Here is a 19,411-nt window from a genome sequence, read left to right as displayed (position 1 = left end):
GAAAAACTTTTTCCTTATGTCTGCGCGGTAACTCTTCCGAAAAAATCATAAATTTTTTCATCCGATTGTTGTAATGTTTGCACCATTTTAAATTAGCCGTTAAATAAAGTTTTATATATGAAAATGTGCACAATTTCATGTAGAATACAACTAAAAACAACTCATGGTTGTAGCTTTTATCAGTTTTGAAATATTTTCATATAAATAACGATAAATAGAAAAAATTCGTCCTTCCGTCAACTTTAACTCGACCGAAATGGTCGAAAACTGCAATTGTAAGCTACAACACTCAGTCTAGTAATATTCAATCAATTACCTTCATTATACAATGAACGAGGAGTCTCTAGCACAATATTTCGATTTATGGTGAATTTTTTAAAACTGCTTTTTTTTATGTCTGCCTGTTACGAATTCATGCATCATTTTGTGATAATATTTTCTCTGTGTTGCCTTGATCATTTTACAATGTGTTATATACCAAAATGATCGCAATTTAGTTTACAATACCAAAAAAATTAACTCGTTAGCTTTAACCGTTTTGCTCACAGCGCAATTTGTATACAATTAAATATGAAATTTTTTTTTTTGCTCTGTCATATATTCCAATATTTATATTTGATAATGATATTTTTTTCATTTCTGATGGTTGCATACTAAGTTTCAGGCAATGACAAAAAAAGGAGCCAAAAATGAACTCTTAATCTTGAAAACTAAGCGGCTCTCACTCGCGAACGCCACTGGCATGTGGGAGACGATTTTTAAAATACCGCTTCGGCGTTTAAGGGTTAATATACTACAACATATGTTGTTTCCTGTCTATTTCAGTAGATTAGCTGTCTCTTACCTCCGCCAAAGGTGCCAATCAGCTAAGTATATATCTGACAGGTAAGTTGAATGCATAAAAATGTTATTGTCATGATACAATAAAGTTTTATGCATACTTACCTGGCAGATATATACGGTGTATGGCCCACCCGACCTCCCTCAGGAGACAGGTGGAAGAGAAAATCTGTCTTAGAAAACGGGAATGATTCCTATTCCCGCCACCAGCGGCGGGGCGGTAGATCACCTGACCTACCTGTAGAGTGTGCCGCGAAATTCGAATTTCTATCGGGGACGACGGAGTCTATAGCTAAGTATATATCTGCCAGGTAAGTATGCATAAAAACTTTATTGTATCATGACAATAACATATTATTAGATACAGTAAAACAAGGGTTTTATTAAAATTATCATTATGTATTCTCAATACACAAATATTATAGACTTTTACTAATGAATACTATCTGTCAGTGCAACACCTAAGCCAGGCAACAGTCTCTCTCTCTCTCTCTCTCTCTCTCTCTCTCTCTCTCTCTCTCTCGTACTCGTCTCTTCTCCTCTCTCTCTCCTACTCTCTCTCTCTCTCATCTCTCCTCTCTCTCTCTCTCTCATTCCCGGTTTTTTAAATTATGGATGAAGCCATTGTAAACCTGACACCTGTACAGACATAAGTAACCAAATTGAGTAACGACCGATTGCCGGTGTCTTTTGCTGTCACTACAAAAGAAAAGATAAAAGAGGTAGCAGGCAAAATTGATGTTCAAAACTGGCAAAATCATACTTAATGCTGATACCATCAAGTACTGTGCATATTTCAAACCAAACTTTAATTTACAAGAAAAAGTATTTAAATTACATCTCTTCTACCATCCAAGTAAATGGCAATGAAGATATTGATAGTATTCAATCAGCCAGATTTTCACAGTGCAAACAATATCGAATGCAAATGCCGTACAATGACGATGTTAATATTCTGTAATGATATACATTTAACTTTTTCAAATATAATTATCTCCAGAAAATATTTACTTGTGTTTAGGCTTATAGACCATTTCGGTTTTAAGAATTACAAATAGAGATCGTACTACTGTAACTAAGTGAGAACTTGCTCATCCTAACGTTTAATTTTGGTAATTATCGACGGTAATTGCTGTACTTACAGTTGTTTTGTTTACAGTATCAAAAGTTGTATCATTAGTGATTCACATGATAACCTATGGTTTTTACCATTATTAGGCTATACAAATTTTTTTGTTTACAGTGTCATAGTTGTGTCTGTAGCTAACTATGGACACTTCAAGGGTTAACTTATCATTTAAAAATCTCCAGGATTTTAAGGTTGTCATAGAATGTCTTTTTCATAATATAATTTTCAATATTTTTCCCCACCAAATGGGCATGGGAACAACTCCTACTAACAGCGACTGACTGAACCACTTTTGTTGGGTCGGATTCTGGATTTTTGTTTGAGCTCAGATGCAACATTTACTCAAAATTTTGCTTTGAAATCCGATTATTTTGAGTTCTAGTACGAACGAGGTCCAGATCTCTACTGTATAATATATGTATAACCTTAAATACATGGTAGGAAGGTGAGTGAAAAACTGGGGACTTGGAACAAATACTTTCATAGTATATTCTACATTTTCAAAGTTCACTCATAGAAGTTGAAAGACCTTTATATACAAAAACAGAAAGGGGCGGGGTTACAGTTCGTTAATCTGGGCGGCGTGTTCTTTAAGCACAAGAGACAAAAAGAGGTTTAAGGGACGATCCAGGATGGAGATTTAAATTCCTTGGTGACATGGCTTCACTAGAAACAGATTCCAGCAGATTTCTTTTGCGGTGATCTTTAACCTTGCAGATTATTAAGTTAATAGCACGGTGTGTCTTAAGCCAATGATCTGCAGTGCCATTATTCATTAAGCCTCGAGATGGCATATTTGTTCTGAGAGCATCTCCCCTTTAGATCTTTGGATGTTTGCCCTATATCAATTTTATTACATTCTTTACAAGGAATACTGTATACAATATTGTTTGATTTGACAGTCAAAAACTTTTAAATAATTTCTTATATTGAGCCAAGTTTTTTTCATTGCTTCAGAGTTTAGTTAGTAGAGGTGGGGTAGGAGGAGGAAGTGTAAAAAAAATTTTTCTAGTTTATGTAAACTGCTTTTGTTTTCTCCTGTAAATTACAGTAAAATTTATTGAAAACATTTCCATGTTGCCATTGTTGCATGTTTCGTAGATTTTTCTGCCATACTGTAGCTGTATATTTCAACAGAATAAATGGCTTACATGTAGGGAACATTTTAAAAAATTTTTCTGAAAGAGTATTCACTTTTGAAATTTTGGTTGGTCTTGTATACCTTTGGGTCTCATATGGCATCAGATACAGAAATTGATCGCAATAAGAAAAACAACATCTACTAAATGTAAAAAGTCTTTGAGGCTACCAGGAAATTTCACTTAACCATAAATTTCTTATTTCAGTATAAAGCAGATGTACATTGAATATCGTAAAATCCATGTCAACCATCAGCTAGGGTGGTTTGGTATATTAAAATGGTATTTAGTTTGTTGACAAAGGTGAATCTTTTAACAATCCAGTTTAGTGTTTAGTGCTAGATTTCCTTTGAATTGATGTTTGGCTGTTTTGGCTAATTTGGCCATCTAAAATGTAAAAAAAAAAAAGTAGAAGGTAGAAGTAGTATGTAAAGATATAGACATTACATATTAAAAAGAAAAAATGTTAATTGTGCAGTTTATTCTGGACTAACTTTGGACTGTAGATGGAAATAGTTGTTGAGCTCTTGAAATCTATAAGAAAAAGGAAGAAGATAAAACAAAGAACTTAATTACCATGAAATAATGTGCATATATATAAACTATGTACATCTCATAGATATGTACTCATCACATATATGCAATTAATGAAGAGTATAGGTATATATTTATATTTTTGTACTATGCTATGTTTATAAGTAAAAACTTCAAGTTTAACCAGATTTACATTTTACATTACATAGTGGCAGTATTTATTAAAAAATAAATAAAAAAAACTCATTCCAGGAAAGAGGATGGAACTCTACGGACAATGCCCACAGACCAGTTACTCAAGACGCTGCCAGTGCTACAGGCGCAGCTTGATGCCCTCCTTGATTTTGATTGTACTGCCAATGAGCTCAGTAATGGAGTCATCAACTCAGGGTTTATGCTCCTGTTCAGGGACCTGATACGACTGTTTGCTTGCTACAATGATGGTATCATCAACCTTTTGGAAAAATATTTTGAAATGAACAAGAAACAGGTGAATGTTTGCTAGTGTTGTTCAGTGTATATTATGGTGGTTGTCAATATTGTTTGTCGTATTTTTTTTTTCAGTGTCAAGAGGTAAGTTTTCTTGCAGTTGTAAAAACCATAGTTCAGAAATTTGATTGGTAGAAAGCTGTTTCATAACACTTAATACTAGTGATCTTGGACTTAGATGCAGGATATTAAATACTTTTATGTGCAATTTGAGCTAGTAGAGAGCTTTATGTGATAGACATATGTATTTTCTTGTGAAAGTACTCAGTTACCTTTGTTGAAATATTCTTTTGAAAGTGGTAACACAGTTACTAGTTTGAGATTTCTAATACTGACAAAGTCTAATGGCTGTATTTCATGCCCTTTAAATAGTTTTTGCTGTAATTCTGTTTTTATTTGTTACACAGGCAAGAGATGCCCTGGACTGCTATAAAAAGTTTCTCATTCGTATGGACCGTGTGTCAGAATTTTTGAAAGTCGCTGAGGTAAGCAGTCCTAATTTATCTGAATTTTTCATTTGGTATTGTTTACACTTTTTACAACGTATGATTTAATCATTATTAAAAAGAAAAACTCATAATGGTTTGCATATAGATTTCAAGATATTTAACAGTTTATAGGTGGTAACTCAAAGTTTATATTAAGAAAATTTAAGATTGAAAAGTTTGTAACAATCTCACTGATCATGTATTGCCTCTCCTCTTTGCAATGAGCCCTGTCACTTAAACTTCCTACCAATCAGAAGCAAGAAGGCCTTTGTATGTGCCTACTTCAATGATATGATGCCTCGGCTAACCATTGTTGATTAGTGTGATTCTGGTATATACACACTGTTATGTCACACTTCTAGGACTTGGCTTCCAAGTGATTTAAACTTTTACACCTTCATGTAGCTTTCATTCCATTTTTGTGTTCTCTTTCATTCCTTTTGTGGAGAACTGAATGTGTTTCACTTAGTTTTTAACATAATTCAGTGGTTTTGCTTGTTTGGGGAGAGTGCTCTTCCCTTGCCTCTCTTGGTATTACAATTAGCATTCCATTTTTTCATGTTTAGGGGGAAAACTTTATTTTTTAGTGTTTTTGCTTTGGTTCATTTTTAGGGGACCATCACTTAGCTTTCATTCCATTTTCTGTGTTGTTTTTCATGCCTTTTGTGGAGTTTATTTGGTCTCACTGAGTTTTTATATAATTCAGTAGTGCTGCTTGCTTGGATAATCTACTCTTCTCTTACCTTTCTTGGCAGTACTGTAAGGATCCCATTTTTCATGTTTTAGATACGCGGTTTTGTAGCGTTTTTGTTTTGGTTAATTTTTTGCAGTTATTTTAACTTCAACAGTGTTTATATACATTAACTTGAGTGAAGCTTTTGAGTCTCATTACATGGCACCCAGTGCCTTCTCCCTTTTTGGTGACTCATGCTGATGCCACAAGTAAGATGTCCAGGTGCTGAGTGGACTCCTCTATTTTTAATCAAATGATTTTGTTGGAGAGATAGGTCTGATTGTAATTTGCTACTTTAGTTGCTTAGGTGCAAACTTCCATAGTTTTAATATCTAACTTAATAAAAGGACCTGCACACTGCCTCTCAGCTGCCACCCTCAGAGTTCCCAATGATGACAACAAATCAAGGACTTGACCAGGATTTTATAAATATCTTGATAATCCGTATTTCTATTTAGATATTGGTTTAGTTTTTTGTGGCAACACAAAGGGATTGTTGCTCATGTCTGTTGGTAACATCTAAGATGTGTTGTTAAGTCATTGTTTTTCTATTTAAAACATCTATTTGATCATTTCCATCAATGTCATAGTCATAACCTTTACCTATTCCAAAATTTTAGCCAAATCTAAGTCAGTGATTTCATCTCTTGATAATAATCTATCAGATAAATTCTTTACTATTTCAGTTTGATTAAACTTGACCAGTGCAGTCTTTTGAATAGGTATTCAAGTTTTAGATTCAGTGTCTGTTTGTTCCATAGAACTTAGTTTTGTCTTTTTTTACTTGGAAGTATTGTCACCCTCTTGCAAAAAATATTTTGAAATGAACAAGAAACAGGTGAATTTTTGCAAAATTTTATTGACATTATTTAGAAGATGAAACCTATTCATATGAAACAAGCCCACAGGAGCTATTGACTTGAAGTTAAAGCTTACAAAGAGTATGGTGTTCATTAGGAAAAAGTAAGACCAGGTAAATTGAAGTACAGAAAGAAGAGACCCCACTTATTAAGGGGGCACTGACTCCATAAGACCCTAGCAAGTGCTTCATTCTACCGTATGATTGAAGGGGTTTATGTACTACTTCAAATTTGTACTGCCTGTAATATAACAAATACTGGAGAAATACAAGGTAGGAAATGAAGAAATTCGACCTTTAAAGTTCATATTAGCCCTTAAACACCGAGCCGCTATTTACCAAAGTGTCTGTCGTATGCCGGCAGCGTTCGGGAATTAGCGCCTAAGCGGAAAATAAAAAAAAAAAATCACAGCACACTTAGTTTTAAGATTAAGAGTTAATTTTTGGCTCCTCTTTTTGTCATTGCCTGAAGTTTAGTATGCAACTATCAGAAATGAGAAGAAATATCATTATCATATATAAATATTGGAATATATGATAGCAAACAAAAAAAAATTTCATATATTGTATACAAATTATGCTGTGAGCAAAATGGGTAAAGCTAATGAGTTAATTTTTTTTTGTTGTATTGTACACTAAATTGCGATGATTTTGATATATAACAAATTGTAAAAAGATCAAAGCAACACAGAGAAAATATTATCACAAAATGATACATGAATTCGTAACGTGAGGATGTAAAAAATTATTTTTTTCAAAAATTCACCATAAATCGAAATATTGTGCTAGACTTCTTGTTCATTGCATAATGAAGATAATTGATTGAATATTACTAGACTGTAAGTGTTTTAGCTTACAATTGCAGTTTTCGACCATTTCAGTCGAGTTAAAGTTGACAGAAGGTTGAATATTTTCTATTTATCATTATTTATATGAAAATATTTCAAAACTGATAGAAGCTACAACCATGAGTTATTTTTTTTGTATTCTACATGAAATTGCACACATTTTCATATAAAAACTTTATGTAACGGCTAATATAAAACGGTGCAAACATTACGACAAAGTGACAAAAGAATTTCTGAGATTTTCGGCAGTTACCACGCGTGGACATAAGGACATAAGGAAAAAGTGTTTTTCAAAAATTCACCATAAATCAAAATATTGTGCTAGAGACTTCCCATTTGTTGCAAAATGGAGGTAAATGATTGAATATTAGTAGAATGTAAGAGTTTTAGCTTTAAATTGCATTTTTTTATTATTTTGGTCGAGTCAAAGTTGACCGAAGGTTGAAATTTTGGCACTTATGATTTTTATGAAAATATTTCAAAACTGATAAAAGCTACAACTATGAGTTATTTTTTTTGTTGTATTTTACATAAAATTGCGCACATTTTCATATGTAAAACTTTACGTAACGGCTAATATAAAACAGTGCAAAAATTACGACAAAATGATGAAAGAATTTCTGAAATTTTTGGCTGAGTTATTGCGCGCAGATGCAAGGAAAAAGTTTTTTTTCAAAAATTCACCATAAATCAAAATATTGTGCTAGAGACTTCCAATTTGTTGCAAAATGAAGGTAAATGATTGAATATTACTAGAATGTAAGAGTTTTAGCTTACAATTGCGTTTTTCAACCATTTGGGTCGAGTCAAAGTTGACCGAAGGTTGAAATTTGGGCACTTATTGTGATTTATATGAAAATATTTCAAAACTAATAAAAGCTACAATCATTGGTTGTTTTTTGTTGTATTCTACATGAAATTGTGCACATTTTCATATTTAAAACTTTATGTAACGGCTAATATAAAACTGCAAAAATTACGTCAAAGTGACAAAAGAATTTCTGAGGAGATTTCCAATTTGATGCAGATTGAAGGTAAATGATTGAATATTAGTAGAATGTAAGAGTTTTAGCTTACAATTGCGTTTTTCGACCATTTTGGTTGAGTCAAAGTTGACCGAAGGTTGAAATTTTGGTACTTATCGTGATTTATATGGAAATATTTCAAAACGGATAAAAGCTACAACCATGAGTTGTTTTTTGTTTTATTCTACATGAAATTGCACGCATTTTCATTTATGAAACTGTACGGCTAATATAAAATGGTGCAAAAATTACGACAAAATAACGAAAGAATTTCTGCGATGCGTCGCTGGTGCTTCTTAGTGCAAGAAGAAAGAAATTCGTTCGTGAGCGCCTGCGTAACACTTGTAAACAAAACAACAGCTTGATGCGTGAACTCCCAGCATTCCTCAAGGTGCCTGATTTAAAATTTTTCGCAAACTAGGCCTATAACTATTTTTCCGCGAATATTTAAAAAAGATTTTGTAGTCGACGTACTGTACGTCCGATTAGCCCCCAACAGACAATTTTAGTCGACGTATAATACGTCCAATAGGCATTTAAGGGTTAACAAATAGGTAAAAATGAATTAACACGTTTCCAGCGATGGTACCCACCAGTGGGTCGCACTGTTCTCTCATTTGCTGCAATGTGATCCACCGGTGGGTCCCAGTAGAACAAAATTATTTTTTTTAATATAAAAAAAAAAACTTTTAATTGCAATTATTATTTTAGTAGATCAGTATCGCTATCAAAGGGTTGAATTATACAAAAAAAAAAATAAAAAAACAAAGTTTTATTGAAATAATTGCAAAGAAAATTTGTCTGACATTCAGTATATAAGAAAATTAGTTTTCCATTCCATTTGCTAATGAAAAATCATATCACTAGTTATGTTTGAGATTGAAACGTGATAAACATAGATATGGAGTGCCATCACATGAGTCACAATCTGTGGTAAACCTTTGTCTTGACTTGATTTTTGGCCACTTTGGATCCTTCATTTGCTGCTAACATTTCGTAGCAGCCTCTGCATCGTTTCCTTGTTTTTCTTTTCTGTCCTTCTGCTTCTTTGAGACAATGTGAAGATTTTCCTGAAATATTCATACTTGATTTTCCTGGTTTGTTTTTTCCTTCATGATACCACTAGTATAGTATAAGACAATAGATTCCTTGAATGCACGTAATGACATTTTCTTGACAGCAAAGTACTTATTGTAAAGTACCCAAGCATTCACTATAGAAGTACCAGCAATAAATTCTAATGCTACTTTTCTGTACCATTTTCTTGACTACTTCAGAGGTGAATAATATGATCACATTTGACCTGATAAATTAATTCCTTTCTTGCACTTATTATAGTCTAACACACTTTGAGGTTTCTTGATAGGTAAACCAGTCCTTGGGACTTTACCTGTGTTGATTAGAGTAGCATCATGTTCTGGAACTGTTGATAGAGTCACAACATATCTTTTATCTTTCCAATTGAATACTTTCACTCCATTCTTATTTTCTAAGGCTTTAATTTCACCTCTTTACTTTTGATTTTGTAACTGACTTTGGAAGATACTTTCTAGTGACTCTTACTGTCCCACATAGGTAAGTCTTCCGCTGAAGAAGATACTCTCCTAAGAAACTGGAGATATAGTAATTATCTGCAAACAAAGTCACTCCCATATCCATATGATTTGCAAGGAGTCTTACTACAAGAGATTCAGTCTCACTTAGAGGTGGAGTAGCTACTCCTACACCAGTATATAACTCCATGTTTAGAGTGTATCCATCAGGAGTGCAAAGTTTGAACAGTTTGCATCCATACTTATGGCTCTTTCCAGGGATGTACTGTCTGAAAATGACACGACCTCTGAAAGGCACCATACTCTCATCAATTATAACATCAGATCCTGATTTATAGATTGATTGATACTGCACCAAAATCATATCTAGTAATTTTCTTATTTTCCAATCTCTTCCCACATTAGGTTCTTCATTGTTGCAAAAATGTAACATTTGCAAGAGGAAGCGGTCTCTACTCATTGTTTTTGGAACAATTTCATTCTTATAAAGGATGCTTTTTGACCAATATAATTGGATCTCAGGGAATGGAACCAATCCCATGTAAATGATAAGTCCAATAAACTTTTCAATTTCTTCGTTATTTGTAGGAACCCACTGCCGTAATTTCGATCTTCTTGTTACAGTAACCGAAGAAATTTTCTGCTCAGCATATCGATTGGTTTCTTGAACAATTAGATTTATAATATCATCAGTAATTATTTGTTTGTAAACATCAATAGGCCAAATTTGGTTATCTGTAGACGATGGATGCACAGTTACACAAAGTTCTTCTTTCCCAGTAAATCCATGTTGTCGAGCTTTCTTAGTCACTTTTTATCCACTTGGCATTTGGTGGACTTGTGCCTTCATTCAAAATTTCTTCCTCATTTTCTTGCTCTTCTTCAGTGATTTGATTTTCAGAATCATCATGGAGAGACTCTTCTCTTGATGAACTGCTTCCTGTTTCTGAATGAATATATTCATCATCAGAAGTGTCTTCTTCAGAAGACAGTTCTTCTTCAGAATTGGAGCTTTCATTTCTATCAGATTTTTTTTTACTTCCATAAAAGTTGGAAGCCAACATTGTAACACCTGCAAAGATGATATGCTGTGTAAAGTTTTGATACTAAGGTAAAAGAATATATAAAATTACTGATTGATTTATAGAAATTTAGAAAAGATTCAAAACTATGGGTCATATTAGGTCATTCACTGCCTAAGAAAAAAAAAAGACAGAAAAGGAAACCCTTACCAAACCCTCAAATATATAAATTACATATAAATAAAAAAAAAGACAGAAAAGGAAAACCCTAACCAATCCTCAAATAAGTAAAATTATATAAATATTTTATTACATGATAGCAGGTCTCATAGATACAGAGTGGTCAGCTACAATTAAAAAAAAAAAATCAAGTTGGGACCCACCGGTGGGTCCCATCGCCCTGTAGTATTAAAATTGTTTTCATTCGGCATGCGATTGGGTCCCCCTGGTGGGTCATGGCTTTTCTTACCTCAACAAGGTCTATCTTGTGAGAGAGAAGCATGAACAACCTCTCCCCATGTTTTACTACTGTCGCAGTACCAGCATTCCAGCCATTATGGCTGTCGCAGGAAATGTGTTAAAATGCAAGGTTAGTATGAGAGTAGTAATGTATTTCACCTTTGCTTGAATTTCTGAAGTTCCAATTGCACGACTTCCTCTGGGACTCAGAAGTTCAACAGCGAGGCACACCCGAGGCACATTTACTGAATATTGGTGCTGTTGTTCAGTGAATCTGATTTCTCTCTGTAAATAAAGGGGGTCAGGGATCAATTGTGAAAGAGACTTTAAAAAGGGATTTTGACGTAAGGAAAAATCTATTTCTGGGCGATTGGCTCGTGTCGCCAGCGAAATATCCTTTAATCTATTATTTCTAGGGTAAATGTACTAACACATACCAGAGAATAAATAAATAAAGAAAAAGGTCAGTATAACTGACTCGCTCACCCTCCCAGAGAGTGTCGGTATGAACACTATGGCGAGTGAGACCACTACCACGAGCCAAATGCCAATAGAATTCTCCCACTACAAAATCCCCCAAGAGGGGAGCCGACCCACAGAGTGGGCAGCACCTACTACTACTACTCCATCCCATACTGCCGACTGCTGCGCCTCTGGTGGCCATCCTGAAGTTAGCAGACAATCTTGGCGATGGGATGGGTAGGGCGGGATTTCGCTGGCGACACGAGCCAATCGCCCAGAAATAGATTTTTCCTTACGTCAAAATCCCTTTTCTGGCTCAGCTCGTGTCGCTGCGCGAAACCGTACCAGAGAATAGCACAAGATTGTAAAGAATTCAACAAAATATAAAGGGTCTCAAATAAAAGATAAAATAAAAATAATCAATATAATTGCTAATAAAAGATACATATACACAGTGATACAAATAGAAATATTACTTAATTATACTTAATGCTAATAATATTTTTCTTAACTTAAGGTAATATACATGATATACAGGAGAAATAATCATCATATGTACAACATGGTATCTGTGTAAAGCTATGTATCAAAACATCTAAAAGCAATTAATATAAAAGTTTTGAATAAAAACAAACTCAACAGTAATAAAAATATAAAAGAATGTATATGACTTTAATATACAAAAAACCCGTAACCATTATAATAAGATGTATCTCCTAGCATAAAATAAGGAGATGACATCCACGAGATCAGTAATCATCACAAATGTGAGTGTCCTAGCAAAAAAATAAGGGACACCCACTATAATATCATCAAAGCAGGCTAAGACACAAGGTGATCGTAAATGAACAAGGCAGGATAGACGAACTGTTGGGTGAGGCAGGTAGAAAGGAGGACTGAATCTTCTACTAAGGATTAGTCAGAGTCAGGGGAACTATGTTACCCGCTGCAACTGCTGAAAATTTCAGGGCTTCCAAAGACTTTAAGTAATGACGTTTGAACACTGTCGGTGATTTCCATCCAGTATACTTTTTTCAACTCATCGAAGTCATAGTTGGAAATAGTTAATTGAGGTGGCTACTGCCCTGACATCATGTGCTTTTGGAAAAGAGTCAGGATTGGCTTGTTTAATGAAGTACAGGATTTGATTGCTGATGCCTTTAATAGATAAAGTACCACCTTTTTCTCTCCTAAGAGAGGACCCCGATGAGGATGAGGAGGTCCTAGATAGAAAGGCTCGTAAAAGTTGAAAACTGGGCAAAGAGATATATCTTGTGGAAGGGGTAGTACCTTCCATGGTTCCCACCTCATCAAAGGATCTTCATTCTTAGCTAAAAAGCTACGTTCCGGTGAAAGTAGCAACTTGCCCTTCCCCTGGGTGGGAAGGAAATACGGAATATTGGATCCGGATCTCTGGATAAAGCCGGACAGTTTTCTGAAATTTCCCGTTCCCTTAAGGCTCCTGAGGCCAAGCTTAATAAAAATAGGGTTTTTCTTAAAAGCATTATAAATGAGCATGTGTCATTATTGGTTTCTGAAGCCAATTTTAGAACATCGTTTAAGAACCAAGATACTGACGTAGGCCTTACAGAAGGTCTAAGTCTAGCACAGGCCTTGGGAATAGACGAGAAGTAGGAATCTGTCAAGTCTATGTTGAACCCAAATTGAAAAATCTTTTTCAAGGCTGACTTGTTTGTCGTAATTGTGCTAGCTGGCTAAGCCTTTTCAAATAAGGATCTGAAAAAGGATATAGCTGAATTGATTGTCATGATCTTAATATCTGATTCTTTCAGGAAGGTTGCTAACTTTTTGACAGCAGCATCATACTGTCTCAAAGTTGAAACTCTCTTATCTGATTCCAAGAAGAGAATATCTGAGGGTCAATATTCGCATCCCTTTTCGCTGCAAACTTCATGAAATCCATAAAGTTAGGGTTTTGAGAAAATCCCTGAGGAAGCGAACACAGTCTTCGTTTGTACTGACTGGGAGAGCTTGGGATTGGGGATCCGAAGAGGGCGGAGACCCAGTTCCAGGATGAGAGGGTACCAATTGCTCTTCGGCCAGTCTGGGGGGGCTACTAGAGCCACTTGACCCTTGAATGTCCTGAGTTTGTTTAACACTTTCATGAGAAGATTCACCGGAGGAAAAGACATAAATCTTCTCCCAGTTGTTCCAATCTAAGAGCCGGGCAGTCCGTGGCATAGGCCAGAGGGTCCAGGTTGGGGGCCACATAACACGGGAGTTTGTGGTTCGCTTGGGATGCGAAGAGATCTACCTGTAGACCTGGAACTCTCTGAAGAATCCATTGGAACGAACTGTTGTCCAGTGACCATTCCGACTCTAGAGGTACTGATCGGGATAGAGCATCTGCTATGACGTTTCTCACTCCAGCTATATGGGTGGAGGAGAGATGCCAACTGAACTTGTCCGCCAGGGAGAATATGGCTACCATGACATGATTTAGATGACGTGACTTGGAGCCTCCTCTGTTTATACAATGTACTACCACTGCGCTGTCCAGGACTATAGTTTTTATGTGGGAGTACTTTGGCGGACGTAACCTTTTTAGAGTCAAGAACAGTGCCATTGCCTCCAGTACGTTTATATGGAACTGACGGAACTGAGGTGACCACGTTCCCTGAACCTTTTTGAACTGGGAATATCCTTCCCAACCGCTTATGAAGCGTCTGTGTGGATAGTGATCCTGGAGGAGGAAACTGAAGGGGCACTGACACCGATAGGTTCTTGACTTTCGCCCACACGGCCGAAGTGCGATTCTTTAGAATCAGAGGGGACTGAGGACAATTTGTCCCTGGACTGATATTTGCTCGTGAGCGCCAGATTCTGGTTAGGTCTTTCAGTTTGGCTTTCATTAGGATGTTCGTCACTGATGCAAACTGGAGAGAACCCAGGATCCTTTCCTGAGATCTTCTTGAAGCCAGTTTGTGACTCAGAAATTGCTTGACTGACTTTGCTATTTCCTTCCTCTTGGACGATGGAATCGACAGATATGGAGGATAGATTCCATTGAATGCCTAGCCACTGAAAGTTTGACTCTGGAGTGAGTCTTGATTTGGTCCTGTTTATCTTGAAGCCTAGATATTCAGGAACTGAAATCACTTTCAGTGTTGCTTTGTTGCATTCCTCGACTGTTTGAAGCCAGATCAACCAATCGTCGAGATACGCTACTACCATAACCCCTTGCGATCTTGAGTTGTTGAACAACTACTTCCGCCAGCTTCGTAAACACTGGGCTGGGTGCTACGTTGAGCCCGAAAGGAACTACCTTGAAGGAGAATGTCTGGTCTCCTATCTTGAAGCCTAGATAAGGACGGAAGTGTCTTGCAATAGGGGATATGATAGTAAGCGTCTGTAAGATCGATAGAGGTGTGGGTGACGGCCCCACGGGGAAGTTAAGGTCCGCACCTGCGAGATCGTGAGCATCTTGAACTTGTCGCAGCGAATGGCTAAGTTAAGCGGGACAAGTCTAAGATTACTCTTCTTTTTTGTGAGCCTTTCTTTGGCACGCTGAACAAGCGACTTTGAAATTTTAATCTTTTGACTCTCGCTATAGCTCCTTTCTGAAGGAGATCCTCCGCATACTCCGTCAGTTCTTTGGAAGGAAGTTGACGGAAAGGCCTGGATGGAGGTGGGTTCGTTAACCAGCTCCAACCCAGGCCTTTTGACACAATGCTCTGAGCCCACTTGCTGAAGTTCCACCGGTGGCGAAAGTGAAACAGCCTCCCTCCTACCTGAAGTTCTTCATTGGTTCTGGTAACCTCCTCGGCCTCCTCTGAAGTGTTTTCCCTATTAAAGGGACCTCCCGATCCTCTCCCTCGAAAGGAACGCTTACCTCTGCCTCCCTTACGAGCGGTCATACTTCTGTGAAGATTGACTCTCGAAGGCTTGATTGTAAGCTGGAGAGATGGCGTAAGTGGAGGGGGCTGAGGCGGAGGGGTGGAGATCACGTAAATTGGCTGTGATTGAGCCTTTGAAGTGGAAGGCTGGGCTGTTTTGCACTAAGGGAACCTCCGGAACTTGCTGAGAAAAGCGTGGCTGCTTTTTCTGGTAGGGCTGGAAACGCCTGGGGTTTCCCTTTGCCCTTTACCTCTAGCTGCAAGATCTTGCCTCCTCTTAGCCGTAAGGCCCCAACGGTCCTTAAGGCTCTGGTTCAACCTCGTAGCCTCTGACTGGACTTCCTTCACCATCGCTTCTGGGAAGAGATCTGCTCCCCAGATGCTCGACGAGAGTAACCTATTCGGCTCGTGCCGAATGGTTGCTTCTTGTAGGACATGCTTCCTACAATTCGTCCTAGCAGTGGCAAACTCAAACATATCTGACTGTACCGTTTGAGTCAGGGATTTGGTCATAAGTTTGAAAAGCGGCTCTGAACCATAGGCTATGGTGGCCACCTCGTCATAGCCATAGAATTAATCGATCTGGGCTAATCCGTGATTTGGTTGGCGTCAAATCAGCCTGAATAAGGCTATCTGGAAGCCTGGGTAGCTTTTCACCAAACTGCTCCATAGCACAGTCCGGTTTGAGTTTGCCAGCTGAGAAGGTGTTCGGTAAGTCTTCCCATAATTCTCCGGCTGAAGGAAGTAACGGAGATGTAGGATCTGCTTCCTTCAGTTGAGGCATGGGGGTCCCCCTTCTGGGCCGCTGGAATGGTAGACGTCGCGATCTTTGTCAGGAAAGGGAGCGGGTGGTACTCTCATCCATCGTGAAGATCGTAAAGGGACTCTTGAAAGGTTGGATTTTCGTATTAGAACAATCCATGTCCTCTAAACACCTGAGCCATTCTCTCTGAGCCTGGTCACGTGAATAGAGGACTGTCTCCTTTGGTACCCTATCATCTCGAATCATGGCTGAGGCGGTGAGCCTTGCGTAGCGATGAACGGAGGCTGAAGGTCTTCCGGGTAGAACTCGAAGTCCTCTATCCTTCGAGTTCCAAATTCCGGTATAGAAATGAGTCCGTCTTGGAAGGGGCCGTATGACGCTACTCTCCACGGGTTGTTCATCGAGAACGGAGGTAGAGAGTCATACGGGGGAAGCTGGGCTCCACCTGCATTGAAAGGTGGAGGAGAGGCTAGAGGAGCTTGGCTCAGTCCGGCTATAATGGAGTCTTGAGAAGTAATCCTATCCGACAACCGAGAGATCATTTGTTCCATGCTACTCTTTAGAGACCCAACCAGGTCGCCCACCTGTTGTAACAGGCCAGCATTGGAGTCCAAAGCCGGAGCTGCTGCGGAGGTGGAGGGGTGGCTCTGAATTGGAACCAAGGGTAGCGGAACTGACGACTCTGCCGGAGTGTGAGATCTCTCTCTGGAGGATTTACTCCTCGAGGACTTAGAGCCGGACCCAGAAGCTTTAGATCTGTCTGCTCCGGGATTCCTAGCCGGAGACTTACGAGAGGAGGATGACGCCGAAGCCGTCTTCTTAGACGACGACGACGTCTTTGTCAAGGATTTCACTGCTTGACCCTTGACCTTGGGTCTAACCGAAGCGTCAGGAGGAGTATACAATTCATCACCCGTAAAGCCTTGGAAGGATGGAGAGGTTGCAGGAGTAGAAGAAACAGTTACGCCCAAGGGTATCCCTTGGGTGTCCACCTTACCTACCTCGACCAACAGGTCGTCTACACCTACCATAGGTTCTACATTAATATCCAAAGTCGCGACTTCCGAGGAGATGTCCTGGCCTTGGTCAGTCAATGAGGCAGCCAGCTGTTGCTGGATGAAGGCGATAGTCGGGGCCGCCTCTACTGGGTCGACGTATCCTGTCGCCTTGCCTCCGGGGAAGATTAGTACCGCCAACCTTTTCTCCAGGATGTAGGGCATACCCTTGGCGGCGTTCTTCCCGAAACCGCCGACCCAGGCCCGCAGGGTTGCCAGTGCGGTATCCCTCACTGCCGGCGCCTGGAAGAGAGGGTATCGATTAGATTTAAGAATAACTTAAAACTAAAGATAACTTAAAGTATAACTTAAACTTATAGGGGCTATAAGGCCCCTTGAATTTTCCTTAAGTTAGAGTGATTGATGCAAACTTAAGCACTAAAACAGATGCGGACCAGCTACCGGAGATGGAATACTTACCCCGTCTAAAAGCTGGCTCACCAGATCGTAACATATGGTACACGTCTCATGGTACCAGACCTGGATGTCCCCGTGCTGAGTCGCGCATGGAGCATGGGACCGGCAAACTTCGTGTCCACACGGTCCTGAAGTGTGGCGGCGCATCCCGGATGCTCACAGTTGGTGGTCTGTAAGTGGAAAGACACATGAGTATCTTAAAGAATATCACTTACAGGCTAAAGGACAGAAGAACTCCGTTGCATGCCGGAGCTCGGAAAAAATTCGGGCATAGCCCCTCCCTTACTAGCCTGAATAGGCTATAAACCCCGGAGGTATCCGGTGAAAAAGAAGGGAGGGGGAATGGTTTAAGGTACTTAAAATAAACTTAACATCTTAAACCTAAAGCTCGAACGTACCGGACTAAGTCCAGTGCGTGGCGGAGTGATAACTCAGTGAAACGGAGAGGTTAGAAGGGACCGACTGTATGTTCCGGTCCACCCCGTGGGGTAGACTTAGCACCTTTCCGCTAGATGCCAGGCCTCCGGTGGTAAAGGAGCCCTAGTAAGGTGGGAAAGAGCGGGGGCATACAGACTCGGGCTAGTAACGGAGCGACGAAGTAGTAATGGAGAGGGGGAAAGGCCAGTCCCCCCCACCTTACCATCCGACCGGACCGAGAGCCGGAGAGGTCGAGTCCAGTCTGGGTCTGTCCCGTCCCTCTACCCCCTCCGCCTGGGGGGAGAAGGGAGGTAGGCAGGGCTCGGGTATGCGGAGCGAGCGGTGGGCAGGGCCTAGCCTCCCCCCCGCCCCCCCGACTCTATGGAAGAGCGGGAGGGGGGAAAGGTGACTGGACAGGCATCTGGCTGCCTCGTGATCACATAGTGACCACGGGGCGATAAGAACAACAACTAAGCCTAAAACACAACCAACTGATCAGCGAGATGCTATCGGGAAGCAACCGAGCTGACCAGCGGTAAAAACAAAAGGCCCAATAGGCCGTGACCTAGCTAAGCGAGCCAGACGCCTAACTAACCTAACAATATCACATAGATAATAAAATGAATAATAAAATGAAAGAAAGAAAATAAAATAGTAGGAGAAAAAATCCAGGAGTGTACGACTAACCCGAAGGCAAGTCTACCACTCAAAGCTAGCCGAGGCCGATACTAAGAGCCGTGGCTAGGGTCTGGATGGAAGAGCCTACATAAGGTAAAAGACATGCATGCATGACAAAACCGTGTAGACCTTACCCTAAACAAAGCGGATAATAAAATAGAGCGTACAAAGACAGGGGATGCTCTGGGTATGGGCGACCCAGAACGGACCCATCACGAGGCAGAACCATGCTGCCATGCTTCCGACCTAGAGATCGTATTTATACCTAAAAAACGGCAAATACGTGCTCAGGGCCGGAAAAAACCAAATAGCAATAAACACTGAGTACTTAACTTAGCTGCTGCGATGGCTGCACGCTCCATTGTAATAAAATCCAAAAGAAAGGGCACAAAAACACAGAGAAGAAAATGGCACGTGTGTATCGTGTGCGCTAACTGAAAAGGATGTCCACCAGAGGCGCAGCAGTCGGCAGCATGGGATGGAGTAGTAGTAGTAGGTGCTGCCCACTCTGTGGGTCGGCTCCCCTCTTGGGGGATTTTGTAGTGGGAGAATTCTATTGGCATTTGGCTCGTGGTAGTGGTCTCACTCGCCATAGTGTTCATACCGACACTCTCTGGGAGGGTGAGCGAGTCAGTTATACTGAC

The 19,411-nt window shown here is 39.3% G+C and overlaps 1 protein-coding gene across 22 annotated transcripts in view; it reads left to right on the top strand.

Annotated features, from left to right (window-relative positions):
- The window catches only part of LOC135201636 (phosphatidylinositol-binding clathrin assembly protein LAP-like), a 485,987-nt gene that overhangs the window by 213,251 nt on the left and 253,325 nt on the right, over positions 1 to 19,411 (top strand). For all 22 annotated transcript variants that reach the window (XM_064230718.1, XM_064230715.1, XM_064230716.1 and 19 more), the window contains 2 exons: positions 3,895 to 4,132; positions 4,539 to 4,616. In XM_064230718.1, the coding sequence (XP_064086788.1) occupies positions 3,895 to 4,132; positions 4,539 to 4,616 (316 nt within the window). The remainder of the gene's footprint in view (positions 1 to 3,894; positions 4,133 to 4,538; positions 4,617 to 19,411) is intronic.

This window comes from Macrobrachium nipponense, chromosome 28, assembly GCF_015104395.2.
Source record: "Macrobrachium nipponense isolate FS-2020 chromosome 28, ASM1510439v2, whole genome shotgun sequence".
NCBI classification, from domain to species: Eukaryota; Metazoa; Arthropoda; class Malacostraca; order Decapoda; family Palaemonidae; genus Macrobrachium; species Macrobrachium nipponense.
Note: the sequence above shows the minus strand (reverse complement) of the source record. Positions and strands in the feature narration are given on the sequence as shown.